At 40.2% G+C, this 24,365-nt stretch overlaps 2 protein-coding genes across 6 annotated transcripts in view; both read right to left on the bottom strand.

The window, feature by feature from the left end:
• Agbl3 (ATP/GTP binding protein like 3) overlaps window positions 1-11,165 on the bottom strand; it is a 79,567-nt gene extending 68,402 nt beyond the window's left edge. Inside the window, exons 1-5 of the mRNA XM_013353214.2 lie at window positions 10,989-11,165; window positions 9,476-9,703; window positions 8,510-8,570; window positions 5,181-5,397; window positions 847-854 (exon numbers count right to left, since the gene is read on the bottom strand). Of these exons, the coding sequence (XP_013208668.2) occupies window positions 847-854; window positions 5,181-5,397; window positions 8,510-8,570; window positions 9,476-9,538 (349 nt within the window). The 5' untranslated portion in view covers window positions 9,539-9,703; window positions 10,989-11,165. The remainder of the gene's footprint in view (window positions 1-846; window positions 855-5,180; window positions 5,398-8,509; window positions 8,571-9,475; window positions 9,704-10,988) is intronic.
• A 5,329-nt stretch (window positions 11,166-16,494) lies between these two features.
• Cald1 (caldesmon 1) overlaps window positions 16,495-24,365 on the bottom strand; it is a 192,806-nt gene continuing 184,935 nt past the window's right edge. For 2 of the 5 annotated variants that reach the window (XM_026788564.1, XM_013353259.2), the window contains 2 exons: window positions 21,695-21,775; window positions 16,495-18,767 (listed from right to left, as the gene is read on the bottom strand). In XM_026788564.1, the coding sequence (XP_026644365.1) occupies window positions 18,759-18,767; window positions 21,695-21,775 (90 nt within the window). In that variant the 3' untranslated portion in view covers window positions 16,495-18,758. Of the gene's footprint in view, window positions 18,768-21,694; window positions 21,776-23,150; window positions 23,280-24,365 lie in introns of those variants that run through there. The other 3 variants (XM_026788562.1, XM_026788563.1, XM_026788565.1) reach the window with 2 other exon arrangements.

Below are 24,365 nucleotides of genomic sequence, written 5' to 3'. Positions count from 1 at the left end.
TGTCCTGTCAAGTACTTAAACTTGTTTAAAAAAGCAATCTCAAAGGAATGTGCAAAACTGTGGAAAAGACTTTCTGAAATGATAGCAAGTAGGAAAAGCTGTTAAAGACAGTTGGGAGTAAATTCCCAATGTTTCCTACAGAAAGGATGCACTAGATGTGGCAGCTTGATAACCTGCACAACCCGCAAATGTTACAGGACACAGGCCGAATCAAAGAACATGGCACAGCCCCAAACAAAGCTCTCACCCTGTATGAGTCTACCATGCACGAAGCGTGTCACTAGTAGCTGTGAAGCTTCCATCATTACTCCAGGGACCTTGGGAAACCAATGCAGAGAACGGCTGCATCTGACCTACATCATGGAGTGTCTATTTGCCATGTAAGACGCCTGAAAAATGGCACCAGTGAATTGAACTATTCTTAAAAAACGGGAGTTTGGTATGAAAATACATTTGGAATTAGTAGAAGCCAGAAACAGAACTGCTCTAACCCGAAAGCACAAAACTGGGAGTGTACCAGGTAACCAGGTGCAGAGACTCTTTTCCATCCCGAGGCACTGGTGTTAATCTAATCACCAAGAGCTAAATGAAGGTTGGAAATGAAGTGCTATAATCGTAAGAACAGGATGCACCAAGGATGGGAAAGTGGGTTGTCCGGCTAGGGGGAGAGAGATTTACTAAACGGAACCAGCATGGGGCAGGGGCAAGCTGGAAATCAGAGATGTGCTGGGGATTTACTTTCTTCTCTCTTTTGGGTTTCTTACCACTCCCACAGAAGAGAACATAGACAGAGGCCACAGGAAAAGCAGGAAGGGTGTTCCTTCTCAGCTCCAATTCCCTTCTTACTCACACAGCTACAAAAAGATTATGAAACAGAAGCAAGACATAAGAAGGACTTGAGGAAGAGTTAAGATTTAGTGTGTTGTGGTGGTCAACAGGAGAGACCTTAAACCATGGAAAATAGACACTAAAGTGGTCTCTGTAAATAAATGGTGCTTATAGTAGTAAGCATGAATTCTTAGTGTATTTCTAGACCTAAAATTTGGAAGCCAAGATGGAAAAAAAAAACCTCTAAATTTGTTACAATGTGTTTAAAAATATAAATAGGTTTGGGAGAAGAAAAAACTTGGCTTTCTTCTCTATAAGCAAAACCACTATCCTTTTTGCTTCTCTATGTCCTCTATCTGTTGACCGCCTATCTTGCTATGATACTTATCTATCTAAAACAAGATAATGTAAGAATAAAATTTAGCTTTTAAGAACTCCTTGCTGGATTGTGGTGATGCATACCTTTAATTCCAGTACTTGGGATGCAGGGACAACAGATGCTGTGGAATAATCCTTCGGTACACTGTGAAAATGTGTTGTTCTTATTGTTAATAAAAAGCTGATTGGCCAAAAACTAGGCAGGATTTTCAGGGCAAAGAGAATGCTAGGAAGAAAGGTGGAGTCTAAGGAGTGTTGAGCCATATGTAGAAGCAGCAACATGGGAGTTTCGTAGAAGAGGTAAATGAGCTTTGGGGCAGCATAGAGATTAATAGAAATGGGTTAATTTAAGTTCTAAAAGCTGGATGGAGATAAGCCTAAGCTATTGGCTGAGCATTTATAATTAATAATGTCTCTGAGTAGGTTTTTTGGGAGTGGCTGCCAGGACAAAGAAAAACTCCACCTTCAAATGGCACCCACTGTCGGGCCATATAGATCCACATAAAACCTGAGAAAGCTTAAAGTCCTAAACAGATGGATGGTGATGGTGGCACATGGCTTTAATCCTAGCACCTGGGATGCAGAGGCAGAGGGATCTCTGTGAGTTCAAGGTCAGCTTGTCTACTACAGAGCAAGTTCCAGGACAGGCTCCAAAGTTATAGAGAAACCCTGTCTCAAAAAACCAAACCAAACAAATAAATGAGACCAAGGTTCTAAACACACAAAAATGGAGCCAAATGCAGCTTTCTAGTCTCAAGTCTCTCATGCCAGCTATAGTACAGAGACACATTCCTGGCAGCTGCCTCTGGGAGGAGTCAGCTGCCAGCTGCCAGCTGCCATGCACTACTGCCATGCATCAAGCTAAGATACACCAGGGGGCAAGTAACACAGTAGTTTAAGATTTGCCTCATGCAATCAAAGAACACTACAGATGCTCAGCAAAGACATATCAAGATGGAAAAAACTCTAAATGGGTTACAGTGTATTTAAAAATATACATAGGTTTGGGAGAGAGAAGAGAAAATGTATATACAGTCATTGATTAAAAAATAGTTCAAGGGCTGGAGAGATGGCTCAGAGGTTAAGAGCACTGCCTGCTCTTCCAAAGGTCCTGAGTTCAATTTCCAGCAACCACATGGTGGCTCACAACCATCTGTAATGGGGTCTGGTGCCCTCTTCTGGCCTGCAGGCATACACACAGACAGAATATTGTATACATAATAAATAAATAAGTATTTAGAAAAAAATAAAAAATAGTTCAAAAATAAAAGTCCTTAAACAGAGTAAAGTACAATAAAAAGTTAAAAATATATAATAAGCCATGTCAACATGGGAAATACACAGAGAATCTGGATTCTGTATGTTATTGTATTGTCCTTAGATTTTCTGATTGCTCATAAAGGATCTACACATTGGATTATGAAAGCTGATGAATTAAACCAACACATATATTTTAAGAATGTTGACTTCAAAATGGAAGTTAAAAGATATGTTACTTTGGGGAAGAGGTTATGCTTTATTTCTATTGGAAATGAGAAGCTGTCGATTTATTCTAGGTTGATATGTATCAGGTCTGATCAGGAAGACACCCTCCCCTCAAAAATCCTGGCTACAAACATAAAGAATAAACCTAATAAAAACCCCTACAAAATGCATAACACATATTTTACCTACTCAAACATGAAACAAACAAACAAAAAAACCTTTGACTAATTTGTGTACAATGCACAGTTTATACTTGTACTAATACAGATATGTATATTACCTTTAAAAGTTTATGTATTTTGAGAGTAAGGGGACCAGACACCAATGAAAAAACAAATGGCCCAGGTGGATCCAAGATCTCAAAATGCCTCTGTTGCAGTCTCCTCAGAGTTTTGTGTCCAGAACAGTTTTAAGGCTGCTGGCTGAGATGGTCCAGCCCCTTAGACTACTCCAGCTAACACTTAACCATTATCCTGAATTTTCTCAGGGTCCCCAAGAATGCCAATGGCCCTGACACCAGGAAGCAGTCTAGAGAAAACAACACCTACATTCCAGAAAGATGGATTATGGATGTTTGTTATCATTTAAGGAGGGCTGGTTACAAGTTGTTATTGGTTATAGTCAGATAAAAGCTAAGTAAGAGTTAAATTCAAAGATTTATTTTTTAAGGAAAAAAGGGGGACATTATATAGGAATAATATGAAAAAAGGGCAGATTATTGAATCTACTTTAATCCAAAACCAACTAATAATCTCAAAATATTTTACAGCCAGATATACCTATCACTGGGTAACATCACATGCTTTTGAGTCTTTGATTGAGTTAAAGACTAAACAGTTAAACTTATAGCTTTCTTTAGTTTTGTTAAAAGGTAAATCAGTTATAAAACTTTAGACTCACAACATTTAGATGAGAGTATTTTCTCTAATTTTGCCAAATATAAATAAACTGGATATTGTTAATTGTAATTCTTACTTGATACCTGTTTTTGTTATATATAGTTTTACTATATTAAGGTTAAAACCTTCCTTTTTAATTAAACAAAAAGAGGGGAAATGCTGTAGAATAATCCTTCTGCACACAATGTTTCAACAATGTGTTGATCTCATTGTTAATAAAAGTTGATTGGTTTACAGCTAGACAGGATTTTTGGGGCAGAGAGAATGCTGGGAAGAAGGGTTGCACCTGGAAAGTCGCAAGCCAGATGCAGAAGAAGCAACATGGGAATTTCGCAGATGAGGTAAATGAACCTTGGGACAGCACATAGAGAAAGAGAGATGGGTTAGTTTAAGTTCTAAGAGCAGGATGGAGACAAGCCTAAGCTATTGGCTGAGCATTTACAATTAATAGTAAGTTCCTGTGTGGTTATTTGAGGGATGGCTGCCGAGACCTAGAAAAACTCTACTTACAGGCTCTCTCTCTCTCTGAGTTCTGACTTTGAGGCCAGTTTGGTCTACAGATTGAGTTCCAGGATAGCGAGGGCTACACAGAGAATCCCCGTGTTGAAAAAAAAAAAAAACTAAAACAAACAAACTCCTGAGTGGCATTTAACTTTAGTAGGCACTGTAATAAGTACAGACAGCTTTTAATTTTATCCATTCACAAATATTTTATTAGATTTCTACATGGTAATAGCACATGTGGACTTTACAATCAACAACAGAAAAATAGCAGTGGGAAGTTGCAGGGCAATGAGGATTTTTTGACTGCATTTATCTCACTGTCATTGACTATGGACATTAAGTCTATGAGCTCTTTCTAGGACAGTAGAAAATGAATTTGGGAATGCACACATAAAGAATCAAAAAAAATACACTTTAGACAAGTCTTCTATAGTTCATCCCTATCTACTGAAGAAAAGAAACAGAAAGTGGAAAAGAAAAAAGGCAAAGACAAAATGGCTTAAGGAGTTAGACAATCAAAGAGGAAAAGAAACAGCAACAAGACAAGCATCAGCAAAGATACAGTGAGAAGAAGAGACTGGGAGCCAGGATGAGAGAGTACTATGACACTGGCAGAAGCCCAGCATGGCTGACTATGGTATCACATCTTTTGGAATTATTCAAAGCTGGTATAGATCTGGGACATTTGTTTATTTGAAATAGGATCTGGGGATATACAGCACAGGGTGGTCTTGAACTTGCAATCCTCTGCCTCAGCCTCCTGTGTGCTGTGTATCACTGTACCCAGTTCTGGCATACATTTTAAATCCTTCTATTTAAGCACAGTGAAATGAGAATAGTCTGAACTGTGATGTCCATAAGTATAAAATGCATACCAGATTTGGGTGACTTTGTGTAAAAATATAGTAAAATATTCTTGATAAGCTTTAATTAAATAGACTACATTTTAAAATTAATTCTACTTTTAAACCTGCATAGCAAATAGGAAATTTTTATTTATGCACATAGCTTATGATATACTTCTGGAATGCAGCTGTTAACATCATTAGTTTCTTCATTAATATCAAGATGATAAAATAAGTTTGCTAATTCTGAACCCCCAAGACCTCTAAAAACATACCAATATGCTGGACTTTTTCATCAATGACCTCACAGTGGTATGGCCACCGTGTTGGGCTCAGTGGACCAGAAGAAGAGACACCATATAAATCCCGTGGTTCACGGAGGCGTGGTACCCATCTTCCTAGCTGATACTCCAATAAAATCTGTGTAGTTCGAGGGAAGAATGGGTCACCAATAGAATCTGTTGAAGAAAGATTAAAATACAGACATGATAACCACAAAGAAATCCCCAATTCCTACATGTTATACATAGTTCTTCTTTTCCTTTTAATCTACTTAATTTATGTATATTTATAGATATCATTTTAACTAATAACCATGACATTCTAAATTCTAAACGAAATTTTGTGACAATTGATTTTCATAATAGCTAAAAATGTTAACCTATATATGATTTCTTACCAATACTTACATAATGTCTGTTTCTTGCAGCTTCTCTAGCAGATAATCTAAATTTGACTTTTACATGTGAGTGCAAGAACCTGTGGAGCCCAGAGGACAACCTTTGCTTTGGTGTCATCTTAAGAACACTGTCCCCCACCACGGAGACAGGGTCTCTCCCTGGCCCAGGGCCCACCAATTAGGCTGGACTGACTCTCCAGTGAGCCCTAGTTTTCCATTGCTGGGACTGCAAGTGCAGACATTGCTAGGACTTGAACTCAGGTCCTCATGTTTTTAACAAATGATCTATTTCTCAAAGCCCTGTATTTGACTTAACCATACTATTTGCCCAGTGAGTTAAATATAGTCACTAACTATAACTTCACACTTATTGGAACTGTATTCCTAAAGGGTGCTAGTGTTCTCTTAGTCACAAATTTTTCACTGTGTGAGCCAGCCGTAGGAGTGTGGTTCATATGGTTATTATGGGTCTACCCTCAGTAGGCAATGCAGTGACCTCTTCTGTCAGTGTGTAATTGCATGGCATCCGTTTGATGTGCAATTCCTTCTAAGTTTATCTCCCTTCTTTCATATGACTCTAGGACCTGGGAACTAACCTCCAGGGACTTTCCACCAGGATCACAATTCAGCTTCACTTTAAACAATCAAGTCTTTGCTTTGCTTAAAAGTAACTTTTGAAGTCTTCCCCTTATGTGTGGCTTGACAGTGTTTCCAAACCCTTTCAGGTTTTAAGTACCCAATTTATGCACTGTTGTTGCCCAAATCATCTCCTTAAATGTGTCAAAGTTACAATTTAATTGGCTTTACCCAAATAGGATCATGTTAAACATATGACTGTGACTTTATTTAATATGTATCAAAGATAAATATCCACACTGATCCTTTAGATTTATTTTGATATGGCTATCAGAATTCACTTGTGGCTCTTTACTAATTATGTTTCTTTACTTATAAAAGCATTCCTTAAAAAAAAAAGCATTCCTTATGAGCATAGTACAATATATACTTTGAACACAATGTGATGTGTTTTTTTAAATAATTTTCCTATTGTTTGATATTCAGATTGTTTCTGTTGACTCAATTAGAGAAAGTGAAAAAATACTTGTTCCAGTATTACCAAAATATCCCATTTAAAGCTGTGATTTACAACATTAACAGTGACTCATGAGCCCAGGGATAGAAAGATGGGATTTATTACACGGTGAAATTAACATGTCTAATATGTAGTAAAGGTGACATTTCAAACCAGTGATTAAAAAGCGATAAATTTCAATAAATGCCACAGATTACAAAGTGACAATCTAGCTATTTATGAAATAAAAATAAAACCTACTCACGTGAAAAACTATATTATCAAAATTCAGATTAACATAGACAAGTACTTAAGAATTTTTCTGATGAGTATACTCATGATCTTGGGGTAGAGAAGATCTTTGTAATTTGAATAGATAAAAATAAAGAGCCATAAATGAATACTGATAAACTCAACTTCATCAAAATAATTCTAAATGATGGAAGCAATATAAGCAAAAATCAAAAAATTACCATGGATGGGTAATTCATAAAAGGGAATATAATTGATAATAAGCCTGTAAAATAACTCTCAATTTCTCTAACAATATACCAGTTAAAACAAGGAGTTATATCCTGTTTTCTATTAAACGGCAAAGCTAAAACACCAAACCAAAATAAACAAAAATCCAAACAGGCGGCAGGGAAGCATCACAGAACAGCACTACACAACTTCCACTAGTATAGGTATATGTATATAGGTATAATATGTATATATATACCTATACACACTTTATATATATGCACATATACTATATATGTATGTATATACACATACATCACTTGTAAAGAGAAAAATATAGAAAGATACATACTATGCTGGTTGGTTTTTGTCAAGTCAACACAAACCTAGACACATTTGGGAAGATGGAACCCTGAGAAAATGCCTCCACAACACTGGTAAGGAGGCAAGTCTGTGGAGCAAATTTCTGGATTAATGACTGATGTGAAAGGGCCCAGGTCACTGGTGGAGTTGCCATCACTGGACAAGTGGTTCTGGATGGTATAAGAAAGCAAATTCAGCAAGCACGTAAGCAGCATTCCTCCGTGGCTTCTGCTTTGGTTACTGCCTCCAACTCAGTTCCTCGGGTTCCTCCCTGACTTCCCTTAGTAATGGAGTGTGATCTGAGAGTAAGCTGAAACAAATCCTTTTCTTCCCAAGCTGCTTTTGCTCGTGATATTGTCACAACAACAGAAACCCTCGTAACGACACATGCCAACTTAAGAAGAGTAGCTATCTTAAAGTGAAGATTTCAGCATGGTGGTAAAAGACAAGTTAAACTGGCTTTAACACCAGTATTGGACTGTGTTATATATGTAAATATTTACTGGAAATATTTTAGAATTTGACAGTACAACTGTAAACGTTACATTAAAAACTTCAGTATATATCAAGATGCCCATACACACATATCTAAATACTTGCAAATGGATAACCTAACTTTAAAAACTACTTATGCAACTATACATTACTGAAGTAAATATGCATTTCCAATACATCATGCCTGTTATATCTTATGTCTTTAAAAAATTTCTATTTTTAAATAAAATGAAAAGGTAACTCCTTATGTTAAACAGTTCTTCACAAAATAATCACGGCTTTCATTTAATTTCATTCATTACTTTCTAATATTAACCAGGTCTACTTAAAACAGTCCTGAAAGTTTAAACCCCAAAGTGGATGTATTTCTTCCTCCCTGCCCACCAGAATAATCACTGTTGTACTAAATCTGCATTGCTTTTTCAGTTTCCTTATCCTACTCTTATCCACTTAAGGTTCCACGATATAAGGAGGAAAGTACAAATAGATGGGCTCAAACCTGCTAGTAGTGCACACCGATGAATATCATCGCTTACAAATTTCACAAATGCAACCTCATCCTGAAACAAAAGAGTTTTAAAACTTAAGGACCAATAATATCAAAACCTGGAGTTTTGTTTAACATCAACTTTAATACTTGGGATTGTCTTTAATCTTTAATAAATGAAAGACTCCAACGATTATTTGATTTATATTCTGACTCCAAAGCAGCAATTCCAATCCGCTGGAACCTTAAAATTTGCATCTTTATTCCTCCTCTTCCACAGGTTATGACCATAATAATGACTGCAGAGAAGGAATAAAGTTTAAGATTCTTGGAACACTTGGGAAAACAGTTGGAGAATGAGAACTCAAGAAAAAAAGAAAAGTATGGACTTAGAGAACTGTCTATCATTTTGGAAAGATTTTGGGACTTTAAACACAGTCTAATTTATACTTTAAAAGGGAACAGCTTAGAGAAGGTTGCAGGAACAGACATGCATGTTCAGTTCAGTTCCACCCCCTTCCCTGTTCTCTGTTACCAGCCACACTGCTGTACTGTGGTGAAGCACGCGATCACTGGCTGGAACCCCAGTGGTTCTAGTATGGGGCATAGTACGCTGTAACATGATCAGCACAAGGAATTAAGTAGATATGGATTGGAAAAATAAAATCCCTAAAAATACATACATAAATTGTAATAAAATCCTGAATAATCTTATCCAAGTATTTTCTCAAGAAAAATCACTCCCTCCAATCCTTCCCGTTCCCCTCCACACTTTCAGGTTGATAGTCTCTTCAAGATATTTTTTTTTAGATGGGATATATTACACAGTAAGTTTCTCAGTCAAGCTTTTTTCTAACCTTCAAGACAATGACATCATCCTTTAGTTTAGTTTTAGATCACATTAATTCTACCATGTTTTAATTGGAAATACAAGCTTTACAATACATTTTCTCTCAAATTATGTGAAGAAAGACATACCGATTCATCATCATCGCTGATACTTCTGTCCGAATAGTCTCCCTCCTCTGAGTCTTCTGACATCTCTCCCAGTGTCTGCCTTGAACTTTCACTTGGTGTGTGGGGAGGCTGTAGAAGTTCTAAGGAAACTATCGGACAGCTTTTCTCGTAAGCCTAGGTGTTCTACATTAGCTGACTACTCCAAACACATCCAACTGTATTTAATTAACAGTGACAGAACTCTAAAATCTACATAAGGAGACAGGAAATAATTACAATTTCAAAGATTTGAAGAAATTATCAGTATTCCAATAAGGACAAGCCCAAGCCCACTAACTGGTTATACAACACCAAATGGTCAGTCCTATAAATCTATGCATACGAGCAACATTCAGCAGACTCATACAGTTGGCATTTCTGCATTCTTTGCACACACACACACACACATAAGGATAATAATGAGAGGTGATGGTTCTGAGAATGTTGGAAGGGGAGTAAATAAGGTAACTGTATTTTAATTAAATAAAACAATCAAAATAAAGACCAAAGATGAGTGGACAGGGACCAGGAAGGTGAATCTGGGAGGAGATGGAGAGGGCCAGCTAAATTTATAACCTGTTAGTAGGTTTTATGAAGAAAAATAAAACTGAAGAAGTCTTTTTAAAAAATAGACAAATCATGTAAATAATTTAGTTGAAAAATTTTCACGGTACATAGCCAAGCCATTTACACGTTATATTTATAATTAAACACTACAGAACTATAGTAAATTCAGGATTATCTTCAGGCATTAAAATTAGGCAGCAAGAAAAAGTATGATTAGTCAGGCAAGATAATGTAGCAATAGTTTAAATTTTTTCCCTTCCTCTTTAACTTTCAATGACTCAAAAGCTTCAGTGTCTAACACTTGAGTTTCTCTTTAATTCTGATCATTTACTGTATAGTTAACTTAATTACATTATTAGCATTCTATCAAAGATTCTATCAAAAGGTTCTGTTGGGAGATGAACACTGTTGCTTCCAGCCAAACCTGTTCCCAAGCAACTGAATGAGCGAAAATCCTTGTCAAGATTTTACACTTTGCAGGCTAGCAAAGGGATCTCCCAATTTCACAACTACTGGTTTATGTTACAAGAGTTCAGGAGCGTGGACGGCACGCAACTGACCACACTTCACAACCCTTGTTTGAGTTGTTTAGAAAAGAGCGTGTTTGGGGGCGCTGACAGCACAGAAAGCCTCGAAAGTTTCAACATAAACAACCACCACCACCAAGAAATCTGTTTCTAGATGACATGTCAGGGCGGAGGCTGACGCTCCAGCCCCGAATGACAGCTCGAAACAGGGACAACCCGCCTGCAGGCACCCGGCGGCCGTCTCCTGCACGGCCGGCCGAAGCGGGCTAGCGCTGGGGGCTTGAAACCTGCTGCCCCCGGGTGCCTGCAAAGGCAGCGAACGAGGAGGCGCGAGGTCGCGCCAGGCCTTCTCGGTGGGGTGGACCGCAGGGCCACGCCGAACCCGCCCTCCGCACACTCACTCCGGCCCCGCGCCGCCCCGCGCCGCCGGGCGCATTGCTCGCGTTCCCCTGCCTAAGCTGCGCCTCTGCCGCCAGCCTCGCTCCCTCGGTCGTTCCACCCTTGCCGGGAGAGTATTTCAGGACGCCCCCTAGACAGCCGGAGACGACCGAGCCAGAGGAGACGCCACCGTAATTCAGTGGCAGCAGCCACGCCCTCCATGGAGAGCGGGCCGCTTGTTGCCGGGGCAACGGCTGTACTCCCGCGAGACTTCGGACAGCGCTGGGGATTTGCCTAGCGACCCGCACGGAAGTAAGTACGGTTTGGGGCGGGAGAGGGAAGCCAGCGAAGATGGTAACTCTGGGTTTGGCTTCAGGGTGATCATTCGCTACCTGGAGGTTTGGACAGGTTTTGAGTTATGCAGGTTGGAAGGACTTTTTAGCACTGGGGGAGGCGCGATAGCAATTTGTTCTGAGTGACAGCGGATTGTTTGCTAGTTTCCTGCGCAGAGAAGGCAGTAGAACAAACTGTTGAAGACTTGTGTCTTAATACTCTTTTAATTTCTATCAGCTTGACCTTGGGGTTAATTTTCTGGACTAAACTTCCTTCAACCACAAAAAGAATCATTAATTGTACTAGGAGTTAAAAGGTTGAGTTACGCCGGGCGGTGGTGGCGGCGCATGCCTTTAATCCCAGCACATCTCTGAGTTCGAGGCCAGCCTGGTCTACGTGAGCTATTTCCAGGACAGGCTCCAAAGCTACCGAGAAACCCTATCTAGAAAAAACATTAAAAAATAAAAAGTTGAGTTCCATTCTGCATAATTCTGTCCTTATTCTGGAAATGAGACTTAACGACTTGATTTGAAGGAGTCATGGTTATATAAGGGCAGACTCTTAAAAGGTTTCATTAGATTAGAAATCCTTTACTAGTCAACATTTTACACATAAAAAAAATCTTTTTTTTTCTTTTTAAAACCATATTTAAGTCAGTAAGATATCCCCATAACAGATTTAGAAACTTTTTTGGTGTACATCCCATACCATTTATTGGCCATCTTTAACTCTGTTGTATAATACAGTTGGAACAGTTTTCCAAGGAAAGTTAGAAAAGGAAAACAACCCATAAAAACAACAAATGAATAGGTGCTTGGTGCCCTTGTGAGCCACGTTATATGACTTGAGACTTGTGATGTTTTACAAACAGGGATGGCAGGCTTGAAACGTAAAGGGAGAAGTGGTTTTGTTTAAGCATGGAAATGGAATGGTTAGCAGCTCTAGATTTGCTAAGTTTCTGAAAATCTGTTTGGGTTAGCAATCCAAAATCCTGGGACTTGGTGTTTTTTTTTTTTTTCACTGACCTGAGGAAATAAAGTCTACCTTAGATCATGATGACTTGAAAATTAATCTCCATGATTAGCCCTGCTTGGTTACGTACCATATGCACATGCATGTCTCTAAAGGTGGCATGCTCGGAGAATCTTGGCTACGGGTCGAGCTCAAAGGTCCAGGGGCTGAAATTGAAATGCCATTGTGGAACTGTAAGGACAGAACTTAACCCTGCTAGTGTTTGTATGTGGGGCCATTCAGAGCTACGTAAGATGAAATGAGACCATCAAGATGGAGCCCTCCTAATTACGACTTAGTGGCTTTATAAGAGAGACCAGAGGAGACTCGCTCCATTTCTGGTCTCTGCCAGCGAGACCATTACCAAATGTGTTCCCTTGACCTAGAACCATAGCCAAATTAGACCTCTTTTCTTTAAACTTACCCAGCCAGTGGTATTGTACTATTAAACACAGTAAATGGGCTAAGACAGTCTTTATATATGGAATCTATTTTTTGTTGTTGTTGTCATTATTGTTGGACTTTAGTCATCGATAAAGGCTGTCAGGTTCACAAGATGAAGCTCATACCCAACCAGGTATGAAGAGGTAAAGATAGGACTTAAATTATATATATAATTTAAATATATAACTATATATATAAATACACACATGTATGTGTATGTGTGTATCTATGTGTGCACATTAACATGTGTCAATGAATCTTTATAGAGGAGAATGATGTTATTGCATAATAAAACTACTTAGAAATTCAGTGAACTTTGAAAATCAGATTCATTCATTGTGCATCTGATCTTTACTGGCTGTTTCACATCACGGACTATTGGCAGTACAAGGGTATTGCAGGGAGCGGAACAGTTTTCCATGGAGATTACATGCTAATGGGAAAAACCGGAGAAAGCAATAGAACCATGCCAATGGAAATGACTACGAAGAGAAATAAGGAGCATTGCAAGTGTTGGGGGTGGGTAGCTTGGCAGAGCAGGGAAATCCTCTGCCCAGGCGGTGTCTGAACTGGAGAATACACACGTGCATGGTGAGAGAAGACCTTGCTGAGGTGGAAGAAGCAGCAAGGACAAAGCCTACGAAAGAAGTGCTGGCTGGAGCTAGTGTCATTTTAAAGAGATGTCATATGGATTTTCTCTCCTCCAGGTAAATTTAAAATACCTTTGAAGCATCCACTTTAAATGTTTAAAAATGAGTTTTTAAAAATTATTTTTATTGCATTTGGGGGGAGGCGTGTATGGCACAGTGCATGTGTGGAGGTCCAGGGACAACCCACAAGAGTCTTTTTTTCCCTGTGGGCCCTGGGAATCGAACTCGGGTCATCGGGCTTGGTGGTAAGTCCTTTCCCCACAAAACCATCATCCAGTTTTACATGTTTAATTTAAAAGTTGTTTTTTTAAAAAATTGATTTCAGACAGTAGCACATACTAGAAATGAAATTCTCTGCCCTCAAGTTAAAATGAAAATAAGGCCTGGGATAAACTCAAAGACTTGCTGAGTTTTGTTCCCGTCTCTGTGATCTCACCACTGAAAGCTACCGGACAGACTCAGAGCCAGTCTACCTTTTCAGGAGGCAGATGTAGCCTGCGTAACTTCCCTTCTACTTTCATACGGCAGTAGGACTCACAATATTCAAAACAAGAAACGAAGAGTAAGAAAAGAGGAAAAGGAGACGAAGGCTGTATGACCACAAAGGCACAGTCACTGGCACGACATCCGGAGGAAAGTTCATTGTAGTAAAGTGGCAAAAATGTAAGCTAGGTTAGGAATATAACTTATTTTGGATAATTTGTCATTTAGAATTTATTAAACACAGATCTAGATAAGAAAACAAAGTGACCAGCGCATTCATTCTTTATGACATCATAGAAGTTAGGTATCATGGGGACTTAGGGTCTTTTCACACAGTTTAGTCAATGAAGCCATTCTAAGAACCAGGGGTGGGGGTTGAAGGGCAGGAACTGGCCAGAGTGTGGCCAGAGCTGCAGAGGCTGCACCTTCCTTGCACTGTCTTGGCCTCAGGATGACCCACTCGAGGGCCAAACCTCTCAAAGTGTTCCCAAGCTCAGATCTTGAGATCTGTCCCACTCAGCAACTAACCAAGACTCAACTCCAGGCTCATCCCATAAAATTACCTTCATTACGTTCTTTTTCCTTCAAGATTCTTGCCTCTTGTGTTGGGATTAGGACATCCCAGGGCCAAAAGGACAAAGGTCTCTTTACCTGGCCAGGTTACTGTCTACATTCTTGGTCTCACACACTTGTCTGTGGACTTTGTGAGGAGAGCAGCTTCTTCAGCCCTCCTCTCCCCATCCACACACAAAATGAGTCCTCTTCAAGGCATCGTGAAGATAACCATCTCTGCGACAGACTGTGGGGTGTAGTAATTAAGAGTGTCGGCTTAGGAATCTATCACTGGGGGGCAAGTACTTTGTGACTTGACAGCTCACTGACCATTGTCACGAGCAAGGAACTCAGGACCGCGAGGGGTGCACCCACACACTGAGACAATGGGGATGTTCTATCGGGAACCCACCAAGGCCAGCTGGCCTGGGTCTGAAAAAGCCTGGGATAAAACCGGACTTGCTGAACATAGTGGACAATGAGGACTACTGAGAACTCAAGAACAATGGCAATGGGTTTTTGATCCTACTGCACGTACTGGCTTTGGGGGAGCCTAGGCAGTTTGGATGCTCACCTTACTAGACCTGGATGGAGGTGGGTGGTCCTTGGACTTCCCACAGGTCAGGGAACCCTGATTGCTCTTTGAGCTGATGAGGGAGGGGGACTTGATCGGGGGAGGGGGAGGGAAATGGGAGGCGGTGACGGGGAGGAGGCAGAAATCTTTAATAAATAAATAAATTAAAAAAGTTCTTTATGCTTCAATTAATCTACTTGCAAAATGGAGATAATAGATTAGTAGATTACTGAGAGGCTTAAAAAAGGGTGACGAGCATGTCAAGTTCTGAGCAATTACCTGTATGTCACTCATGTAACATGAGGGGCAAGTTTTAGCCATTACACTCTTCTGGCATAACATAGGGGCTTTCAAAGCATCCCCATGGAACCAGGAGCATTAATGTCACCTGATATTTTTTTGTTTTAGGATATAAATTCTCAGCATCCACCTCAAACCTACAGAATCAGAAACTGGGGTGGAAACTAGTCTGTTTCCACAAGTCTAGCAGGTGACCTGGTTATAACCTCTATTTGGAGAACCTTTGGCACAGCAGGTTGGGTGTAGACTCTAAAAACTACAGTGCCCAGTTGGGTGGCCTGAAATAAGTTCTTTAACCTTCCCGTGCCACAGTTTCCTTGTAAACAGAAATAGAATGCCACCTACCCAATAGTGTTATGAGCATTAAATGTTGGTACTAGTTAAGTGCTCTCCTTTGTCCTCACTGGCCGTGTTTGAAGCATGCATTCTCACACAGACCTGAGTGGGTGGGGGAAAGGGGGAGGGGGAGTGGAATGGTGGGGAGGGAGAGCAAGATCTGGCTCCCAAAGCAAGGTCTGCAGAACAGCAGGGCCACCACAGCATCAAAGTCATCTGAGAGGCAGACTGTCAGGGGCCTGCCCAGCCCTATCAAATGGTGTGCAGGTTTTATTTTACAGAATATGTTAACTGTTCCTTAAAACAGCATGCCACAGCAAAACATCTGTATTAATTCTGAAGTAGAGTAAGTGGTCAGATTATCTGTGGAGCTGAGATCAGATGAGCTGACAAGCTAGAAAGCTGGGAACAAGACGATGACCAAAACCCATGCCTCTTCCTGAGTACCCCAGATGGCAAGCCTGTGCCACCTCCACACCTAGCCTTTACTTTTATTTTGAAGGAGACTTTTTAAAATGTGCCGTCAGTTGTCTACCTCAGGGCACTTTTGAACATTTGGTTAGAAAATTCCCTGTAGTAAGAAATACTTTAATTGTGAACTTAATTAAATACTTTAATTCTAACAAGTAGTTGTTAGCATGCTAAGGAGCATCAGGAGTTCAAGGTCATTCTTGGTCTCATAAGCATCATGAGTTCCAGGTCAGCCCGGGCTAAGTGAGATCCCATCTCAAAATGCTTCTTTCCTGTATAGAGTGAAAACAACACTCAAGGTGAGGTGCCAGCACCCCTCCCCCCTCCTTATATTACAGCCACATTTCTCACAGAACAATGCATGAGGCAGGGGCATTTGGAAGAATTCCATTTATTGTGGATGCATTTTTACAATATATTTTTATTGCAGCGATCAATCATCAGTGAAAAATACCAAGTGTTCATAACGTTTTTAACAATGGCAGATTCACAGAACACGCTTGTCAACGTGCAGTTTTCCTCTCTTAAAGATAACAGAGAGCTGTAACCGAACAAGTAAATGAGGAATTTGCTTTCTCAAAGATTCAATCCAAACAGAACAAAATTCTACCCTAAAACTCATGTCATCCAAATATTGGAATAAAACTTAGGATCAAGACATTCTTTTCACAACTTGGAACTTTCTTCAAAGCAATAAAACCCAAAGAGCCTAGATAAGAGCTGTCAGGAGAAGGCCTTGGTCAGCACTCTAACACGGCCTTGTCTCCTCACCTCGGCCTGAACTTGAATTTGGATCCATTTTACTCCAATGATGGAAGTCATTTCAATGGTGCACCGTGTGCATTCTAGTTCATCTTATCGTAGACTTGTGTCTACTCTGTCATGGGCAGATGACGTGTGTAGTCTTAGTGGCTTTCCTTCCTTTGGCCCAAGTTTGCTAAAAGCTAGGGAATCCAACTAACTCTCACTAATTCATGAGAAAAATAGACTTTTCAGGCAGTGGTTACCCCTCAAGCCAACCCTTCCCCCTTGAAGGGAAATATGTGGGATTAGTTATTTTGGAGGCTCTCCCAGTGCGGAAGGAATGGAGACTAAGATAATTTTGGTTAAGTCAGCTGAGGTATGAGTTTGTACAATGACACTATATGCATAGAATGTTCTATATAAGAACATTTTGTAAGACGCAGGCGTACTTTTCATTATCTACGGGGAAGAATGAAGACATAAGCTAATACAGGATCTGATGTCTGAATGGTGGAGTTCCTAGAGACCCCGAGGGGGAAATTAAAACTATTAAAATTTACATATAGTTTTGAAATTGTTAGATATTATCAACTTAGGACAGTACCAACTGACTAATAAAAGACAGACAACCTTAATTTAAAAAGTCTGAGCACATAAAGATAGAACTGCCATGTCTTTGCTCACTTTAGCTTCTGCTTCTACACGAGGCAAGTTGGTCTTTGTTAGGTGTCGATACGAGTTCTAATTTGTGCAATACTGTAACCAAAATGCTTGGCTTTACATGATAGAGGAAGAAGACGCCTTAGATATCATGTAGGTCAACTTTTTGGGGAATTTTACTGTTACAAATAAGTAGGCGTTGAGCTTGGTCCAGATGGTAGACTTAATAAATTCACACTGGACTTCAAGACTGCCCTCAATTATAAACTAAATACTATGTCTTATAAGAAATTCCAAATAATTTTGACTTCTAGTCCTTTTTCCAATACTTTTTTTATAAGTCACTGGGCATTGAAAACATAACTATACCTAACTTCCATGTTTCTACCGGCAAATATGAAATATTAATAGGATATTGTGATTTTAATCTTCAAAAGCTGTGATATTGGTTAGTTACAAGGACATACTACTGAATATAATAGTCTAGTACATGAAAGAGCAGTCTACCATTCGTGTGTCTGTATACATGTATGCACATACATTACATAGTCGTGTTATCTAAATGTGGTTCAGGCTACTATTGCTACCAAAGAAATCCACAAAGCAATCAACCTGAAAAAAAAATCAGTACCAGTCAGCTAAAATACTCATCCAATTTAGGTATATGAATCAGCACATAAAAAAGCAATATCTCAACAGTACATCTTTTTTTTAAAAAAGACAATCATTATTGCCCTGTATCAGATCTGAAATGGGTTCCTTTCAGATAGTTTCGATTGCCTACTTAGATAATTTCTTCCATGCTTTAATCTAAAGTGCAGAAACATGATGTCTGTATTGAAACAAAACCTACGGTTCATTCCCCTCCCTCCCCCCTGATACCGCATGCATTCCTCAGATAATCTTAATCTTGAATTCCTTTTGTTGACTTCCAATGTGGTTGACGTCACTGCTCAGATGACAGCAGACAGTAGCGAGTCTATTTCACAGCACAGGTTTCTTTAGCAACAGGCTCTACTGCAAAGGCAGTACTGTGGCCACGAACATCTCTAGTTGTGATTATTAAATATAGTGAGCATATACATGGGTTTACTGGGATATTGGAAATTTTTTTTTTAAAAAGGAAAATGAACCCAATCTAGTAAATTGACATAAATATAAACAGAGCAGTTAGCCCCCTACAACCGAGCTGACCCAGCAAGACGTTTCGCAGTTGGGTTCTTTCTCCGATTGTTTCAAACCTGCTGAGAGAAGAGAGCTTTAAATCAGCAGCCCATAGTGTTTCAGTAGGACAGATCTTGAGCTAAAGACTCACGGTATGATAGGAGTAAATATAAACAACATGAAGGGGAAGGGTACCACTGGCGTGTGGTCACATGTGACCTTTCGCTCCATCTTTGTACTGATTCTTTTTCTTTCTCCTGGATGTTCCTTTCCTACCTTGACCTTCATCTTTGCTCCACGGCACTCAAAGTCGAGATGGCTTTTAAGCTCTACAATACGGACTGGGAATTTCTCGTGTTTTACATGACTGATTAGCTTAGTCAAGGCCACATCAACACACGCTAATGTGATTGCTTTTCTTCTTTATAACCCTTGTCACCTTTTTTTTCTTATCCCCGAGACTTATCAGACCTAGTCTATTCTTTTTTTTAATATTTATTTATTTATTATGTATACAATATTCTGTCTGTGTGTATGCCTGCAGGCCAGAAGAGGACACCAGACCTCATTACAGATGGTTGTGAGCCACCATGTGGTTGCTGGGAATTGAACTCAGGACCTTTGGAAGAGCAGGCAGTGCTCTTAACCACTGAGCCATCTCTCCAGCCCCCTTAGTCTATTCTTATCCATTCTTCTCCCTCTCATCCAGCTGCTAAAAGTCCCTTCTGAGGTAGTAACATATTAAAGTGTGATAGATCGTATTTTCAAAGTACAGTGTACTTCCATTTCAAGGGAATAGTCATATAGTGAGTAGGGAGTCTGATGTTTTGAAACAGGGACCCCTCACCTGCTGTCTCATTATCCCGAGTAGGTCTGGTGGTCTTATTATAGCCTCTGTAAGAGGTCAGTGATGAAGACTATGGAGGAAGGCCTGGTGTGTGCTTTGCCTCACTGTGCTGAATAGTCCCAGGTGCACACTCAGGCTGTCTTGTATGTGAGGGGTGTCCTCTTAGTCCCACAATTCCAGGGTGCTTCTGCTCTACTTCCCATAGCCTGAATATGACCACAGGGACCCTGATACCTGTGACGGTGGACAGTCAACATCCCCTGCTCAGAGAGGATGCTGTCATACCACCTGGACCACTACTGTGGAAGATATATTCATGCTCCCAGGATTTCAGAGTCTTAGGCCCACAAGTTCATTCTTTGTGTTTAAAACAAATATTCACCCTCCCCCCCTTTCCTCTGCCAATAGAAAATTATGAAGGGATTTTAAGAACGTTACATTTTCTGTTTTATGTACATTAAAAAACCCCAAGGGTCATGGTTAAAAATGTTCAGAAGCCAGGCATGGTAGTCATTATGCCTTTAATCTAATACTTGGGAGGCAGGCAGATCTCTGTGACTTTGAGGCCAGCCTGGTCTACAAAATGAGTTCCAGGAGAGCCAGGACTGTTACACAGAAAAATCCTGTCTCCAAAAACAAAACCAAAAAACCCCCCCAAACAACAATAACAACAACAAAAGAAATGTAGGCTCAGAGCAGACTGCTTGAGTATCAGTGTAGGTATTTTTTGAACATGAATTTTTTGTTGTATGTTTATGTTTTGACTGCATGTATAACTACGTCCCATATGCATGCCTAGTGCCCTCAGAGGCCAGAAGAGGGCGTTGATCCCCTGGTGCTGTCCTGGTGCTGTTGTTACAGAGGGTTGTGAACTGCTGTGTGGATGCTGGGAATCAAACCTAGGACATCTGCAGGAACAGCACATGCTCTTAACCACTGAACCGTCTTTGTAGCCCCTGGGTGCACATTTGGCCACTTGTTAGATATGTTCCTTTACAAAAGTTACTTAATTCCTCGGTGCCTCATTCTCTTCCGCCATAAAATGCTAACAGTCCTCCCACTTAATGCTCATAGTAACTGGAGGAACACACGAGGCAATAATGGTACCTAGCAAACAGTAGCTGTTGGGTACTTTTTAAAAGCATATTTAGCAATCATTTGGATAATGGGATTATTTAGAAGTCGCTGTAAGTAGAGAGGCTGGGCTAGTGGATTTCACTGGCTCAGAAGAGCAGTTTATAACTGATGGGGAAGGTGGAGTGCTACACTCAGGCAGCTGCACCAGGTTGAAGAGAGTGCAGAACCCAGGAACAGGGGAAGTCCCTCCCTCCTTAGAGTGGATCTCAGTGATCCTCTAGCTACCTTCAGAGCTCTCATTAGCCCAGAGTTCGCTTCAGAAATCTCTCTCCTAGGACTCTGCATTACTGGGAAGCAGACTATTCTCACCTTATTGCTGATCTGAGTTCTTTTTCTGAATGTTCTCCTACTGAGGGACCAGCTGAGTCTGTTTCTTGAAATGGGGAAATGCCACAATTAGGAGTGGATTATCTCCTTATACAACCAGCAGTACTGGTTATTCTCTGAGTGTATTTTAAACACCACCTAGAGGGTGTTTCTGGAAAATACGCACACTTCCTAGAGGACTAAGCATTCTTAGCCATTAGTTTTCACTGGATAGCATATTTTGTCTATTTAAAAATTAAAATTTTTGCTATAGCCACCTTAAGTCTGAGGCTGTGAGCAATGTCTCCTAGGAGAGTTCTAGAAATAGAACCAATGGAGGAGGCACACAATTTCTCCCAAGAGATTTGTTTCCCCTGAAGTAACTGTGTAGCCTGCAAAGAAAGACCATGCTTATCCCTTAGGGCTCTGATGGCCAGCTGTTCCACAACCATGACAACTATTTAGAAACTGTCTTACTGGGAACCATCCCATGACTGAGACATTTATGTTGAAAGCCTGACAAGCCAGCAGTGCCAATGGCTTTGTAAATTGTCCTTTCTCTGGGCTACGACACACATGATTTTTAGAAACTGATGGTCATCCAAGCCTAGATTTGTGAGTTAGCAATATTTCTCATTTGACCCCAGGACATCATATTCAGTGATTCATGGGGAAAAATAATTAATATCTGAAACATGATTCCCCCTAGGATATTACCTTAGTGGGGGAAGTGACCTTATCCACAGATTGCTTTTCCCAGAGGTTCCGCTTGCCAGATACATCTCCTGGCCTCAAGTCCTAATGAAAAGAAAGCAGAAAAAAAAAAGACAGGTGACCATTCATGATTTCTGGCTAAGCCTAAGTAGGCCAGCCACCACATCAACTGTCCAAAATAGAAGAACCACTAGCCGTTACCTGTCTTGTGAACAGACCTTGGCCTGTTTCCTGGGAATAGGCTGGAAATACATACATGGCCTCCACTAACAACTCTCTGGCTACAGACGTCCATGTCGCTTACCCAAGAGGCAGGCTGGAAGTTCAGAGTGCTTCTCAGGCCCACCCTGCCTTCGGGAGTATACTTGGAAGCATTTGACCTCTGGTCGTGTCTGCATGGAGCTAAGTTCTCAGAGCCCCGTGGCGTTGTGCTCACAGTCTTTGCTGGCCCCCATCTCCCCAGATCATTCCCTGTAGTGTTTTCTTCGTTCCCTAGCAACTCCCTTTTGTAGGATCACTGTCCTAGGATCTTGCAACCTAAGGGAGATACTGAAATCGTTCCGTGTTTCTTGATGGCCAAGTGTGTCATTTGGAAGTGGATTAGTAGAACCTAGCCCCAGAAAAATAATCATGAGTCACCAACGGCAACCCTAAGAGAAGTGGGCAATGTATTTTAAGAACATGTGTGACTCCTGAAAACAGTAAAGTAAGACCCATACTAGTCATACAGTCTTGGATTCTTGTTTACTACCTCATAATTCATTTCATTTGGATAAGGACCCAAATTGCTGTTTTCATTTACTTTTCTTCCAGCATTTGCTTATATTAGTACTTGGCACAGGTAGTTTGGAGAAAATGAATGTGTTTTACTGAAAATAGTACTGCTTACTTTGGCAATGCCTTTTCTCGTTAGGAAGGCAAAGCCTTAGCAGCTGTGGTTTTCCACGGATGCCAGTTTTGGTGAACATATTTCTGACACAGAATACCAGCATCTCAATACTGAACCTGCATGGTTAAATAATGCCATGTGGAGATTTGTCATATGCTTAGCGAGGTTATGGGCCTGTGGAATGAATTCCTGATATTCTATTAGAAAGCGATACCTATTTAACTTGGAAACCTTAAGCGACAAATCATATTTAAAAAGAAAAAAAATTCCACTACATTTGCCAGTGTGGGTAAAAGTTGCCAAATTGTCTGGAAGACTTAAAAACATTGGCAGCTATAGTAAGGAACATGCTGGAAGAAGCTCTGAAAAGTGGGTGCTATCACTTATTTCTTTGAGATTCATAGATGACAAATATTTTTCTATCTTATGAGTGTTCCATTTCCCTGAAATCACGTTGATGAATCTTTCCAGATCACTTAAAGAGTTTAAATAAGGGTGTTTCCAGAAAATAGCAGCATCCACATTGTAAGTCAGCATTTTCAAGTCAAAAGGAAATATAAATGGAATTACCTGACCATACTATATGAGAGAAAGAGCCAGGCTGGGAGAAGAGGGAGAGATGAAGGCAGGAAAGGCAGGTTTCCAGTCAACGAGAGACGAAAGAGTGAAGAAGAGAAGCCAGCTGAGAAAGACATCGTTCTTTTTTAAACAAAAAGAGAGACAAGTTAGCACTTTAATTGCTATATGACATGTAGTTTAGACACAAAGACTAGACAAATCAGCTAAAACATTCAAACTTGAATTCCAGTCATAAAGTTATGCTGGAAGTTTATAAATCCTACTCGTAAGTAGCTTGACTGTCCCAGAGAGATACACAAAGCAGGACAATGTTTAATTTTAAATATGCTAATTTCTGGGGGATAATGATGACAATTTTGAGTACTTGTAATTCTTAGCATCCCTGAGAATAAGGCCATAACTACCAAGTCTTGGGTGGTTTTTCTTCTGAGTTTCAGAACGCAACGTGCTAGTGTTAGCCCTGTGGCTTACTCTTTTGCTTTTGGGGTTTCACCATGGGTAAAGACTGTTTGGTTGAAATAACTCCTTGTTCTCATGGTCACAGGTCACAACTGCAAACAACAAACCTAGGATTTCTCCTCCAACTACCCGTAGTGAGAATAAAGGAAATGGGTTGAGAATAAGTTGTATCTGGTCCAGAACCAGAAGGGACTATTGGAGTTCTCCTACTGGGTGCTGCTTATAGATAATCCTCTGACATTCTGGACTCAGGACCAGCCTAACCAGAGCCCCCAAACTTGGATATCTTGAAGGACCAAAATGGAAACACACATGTCTGAAGTGGATGGTGTAAAAAAAGAAAGGACCGGAACCAATATATTAAAGAATGTATATTTTCATACTTCAAAAAGTGCTCAGATTATAACTTGAAAAAATAAAAAAAAAACCCATAATGGTCAGAATTTAGCTTCAGGTCAACACTGTGACACCTCATGGATAGGACCCAAGATCCCTGTTTGATATCTTCGTATCCTGCCTTCCTTGGAGGTTTTGTCTGACAGTCTACACATCTGTAGGACTCCAGTGGCCTTTTCCACACTGAAATTTCACCTCATTTCTGCTGCAACCACAGAGTCCGAGCTTCACTTTTCCTACCTTGCTGGTTTCCAAGCCATTATCTTCTTCCAGGAGACAGTCACATGACTAGCTGTAATTTGACATGGTGGGTACTAGGGCTAAAATACAGGAGGAAATACTACCAGAGGA

This window comes from Microtus ochrogaster, unplaced genomic scaffold, assembly GCF_000317375.1.
Source record: "Microtus ochrogaster isolate Prairie Vole_2 unplaced genomic scaffold, MicOch1.0 UNK4, whole genome shotgun sequence".
NCBI lineage: Eukaryota > Metazoa > Chordata > Mammalia > Rodentia > Cricetidae > Microtus > Microtus ochrogaster.
Note: the sequence above shows the minus strand (reverse complement) of the source record. Positions and strands in the feature narration are given on the sequence as shown.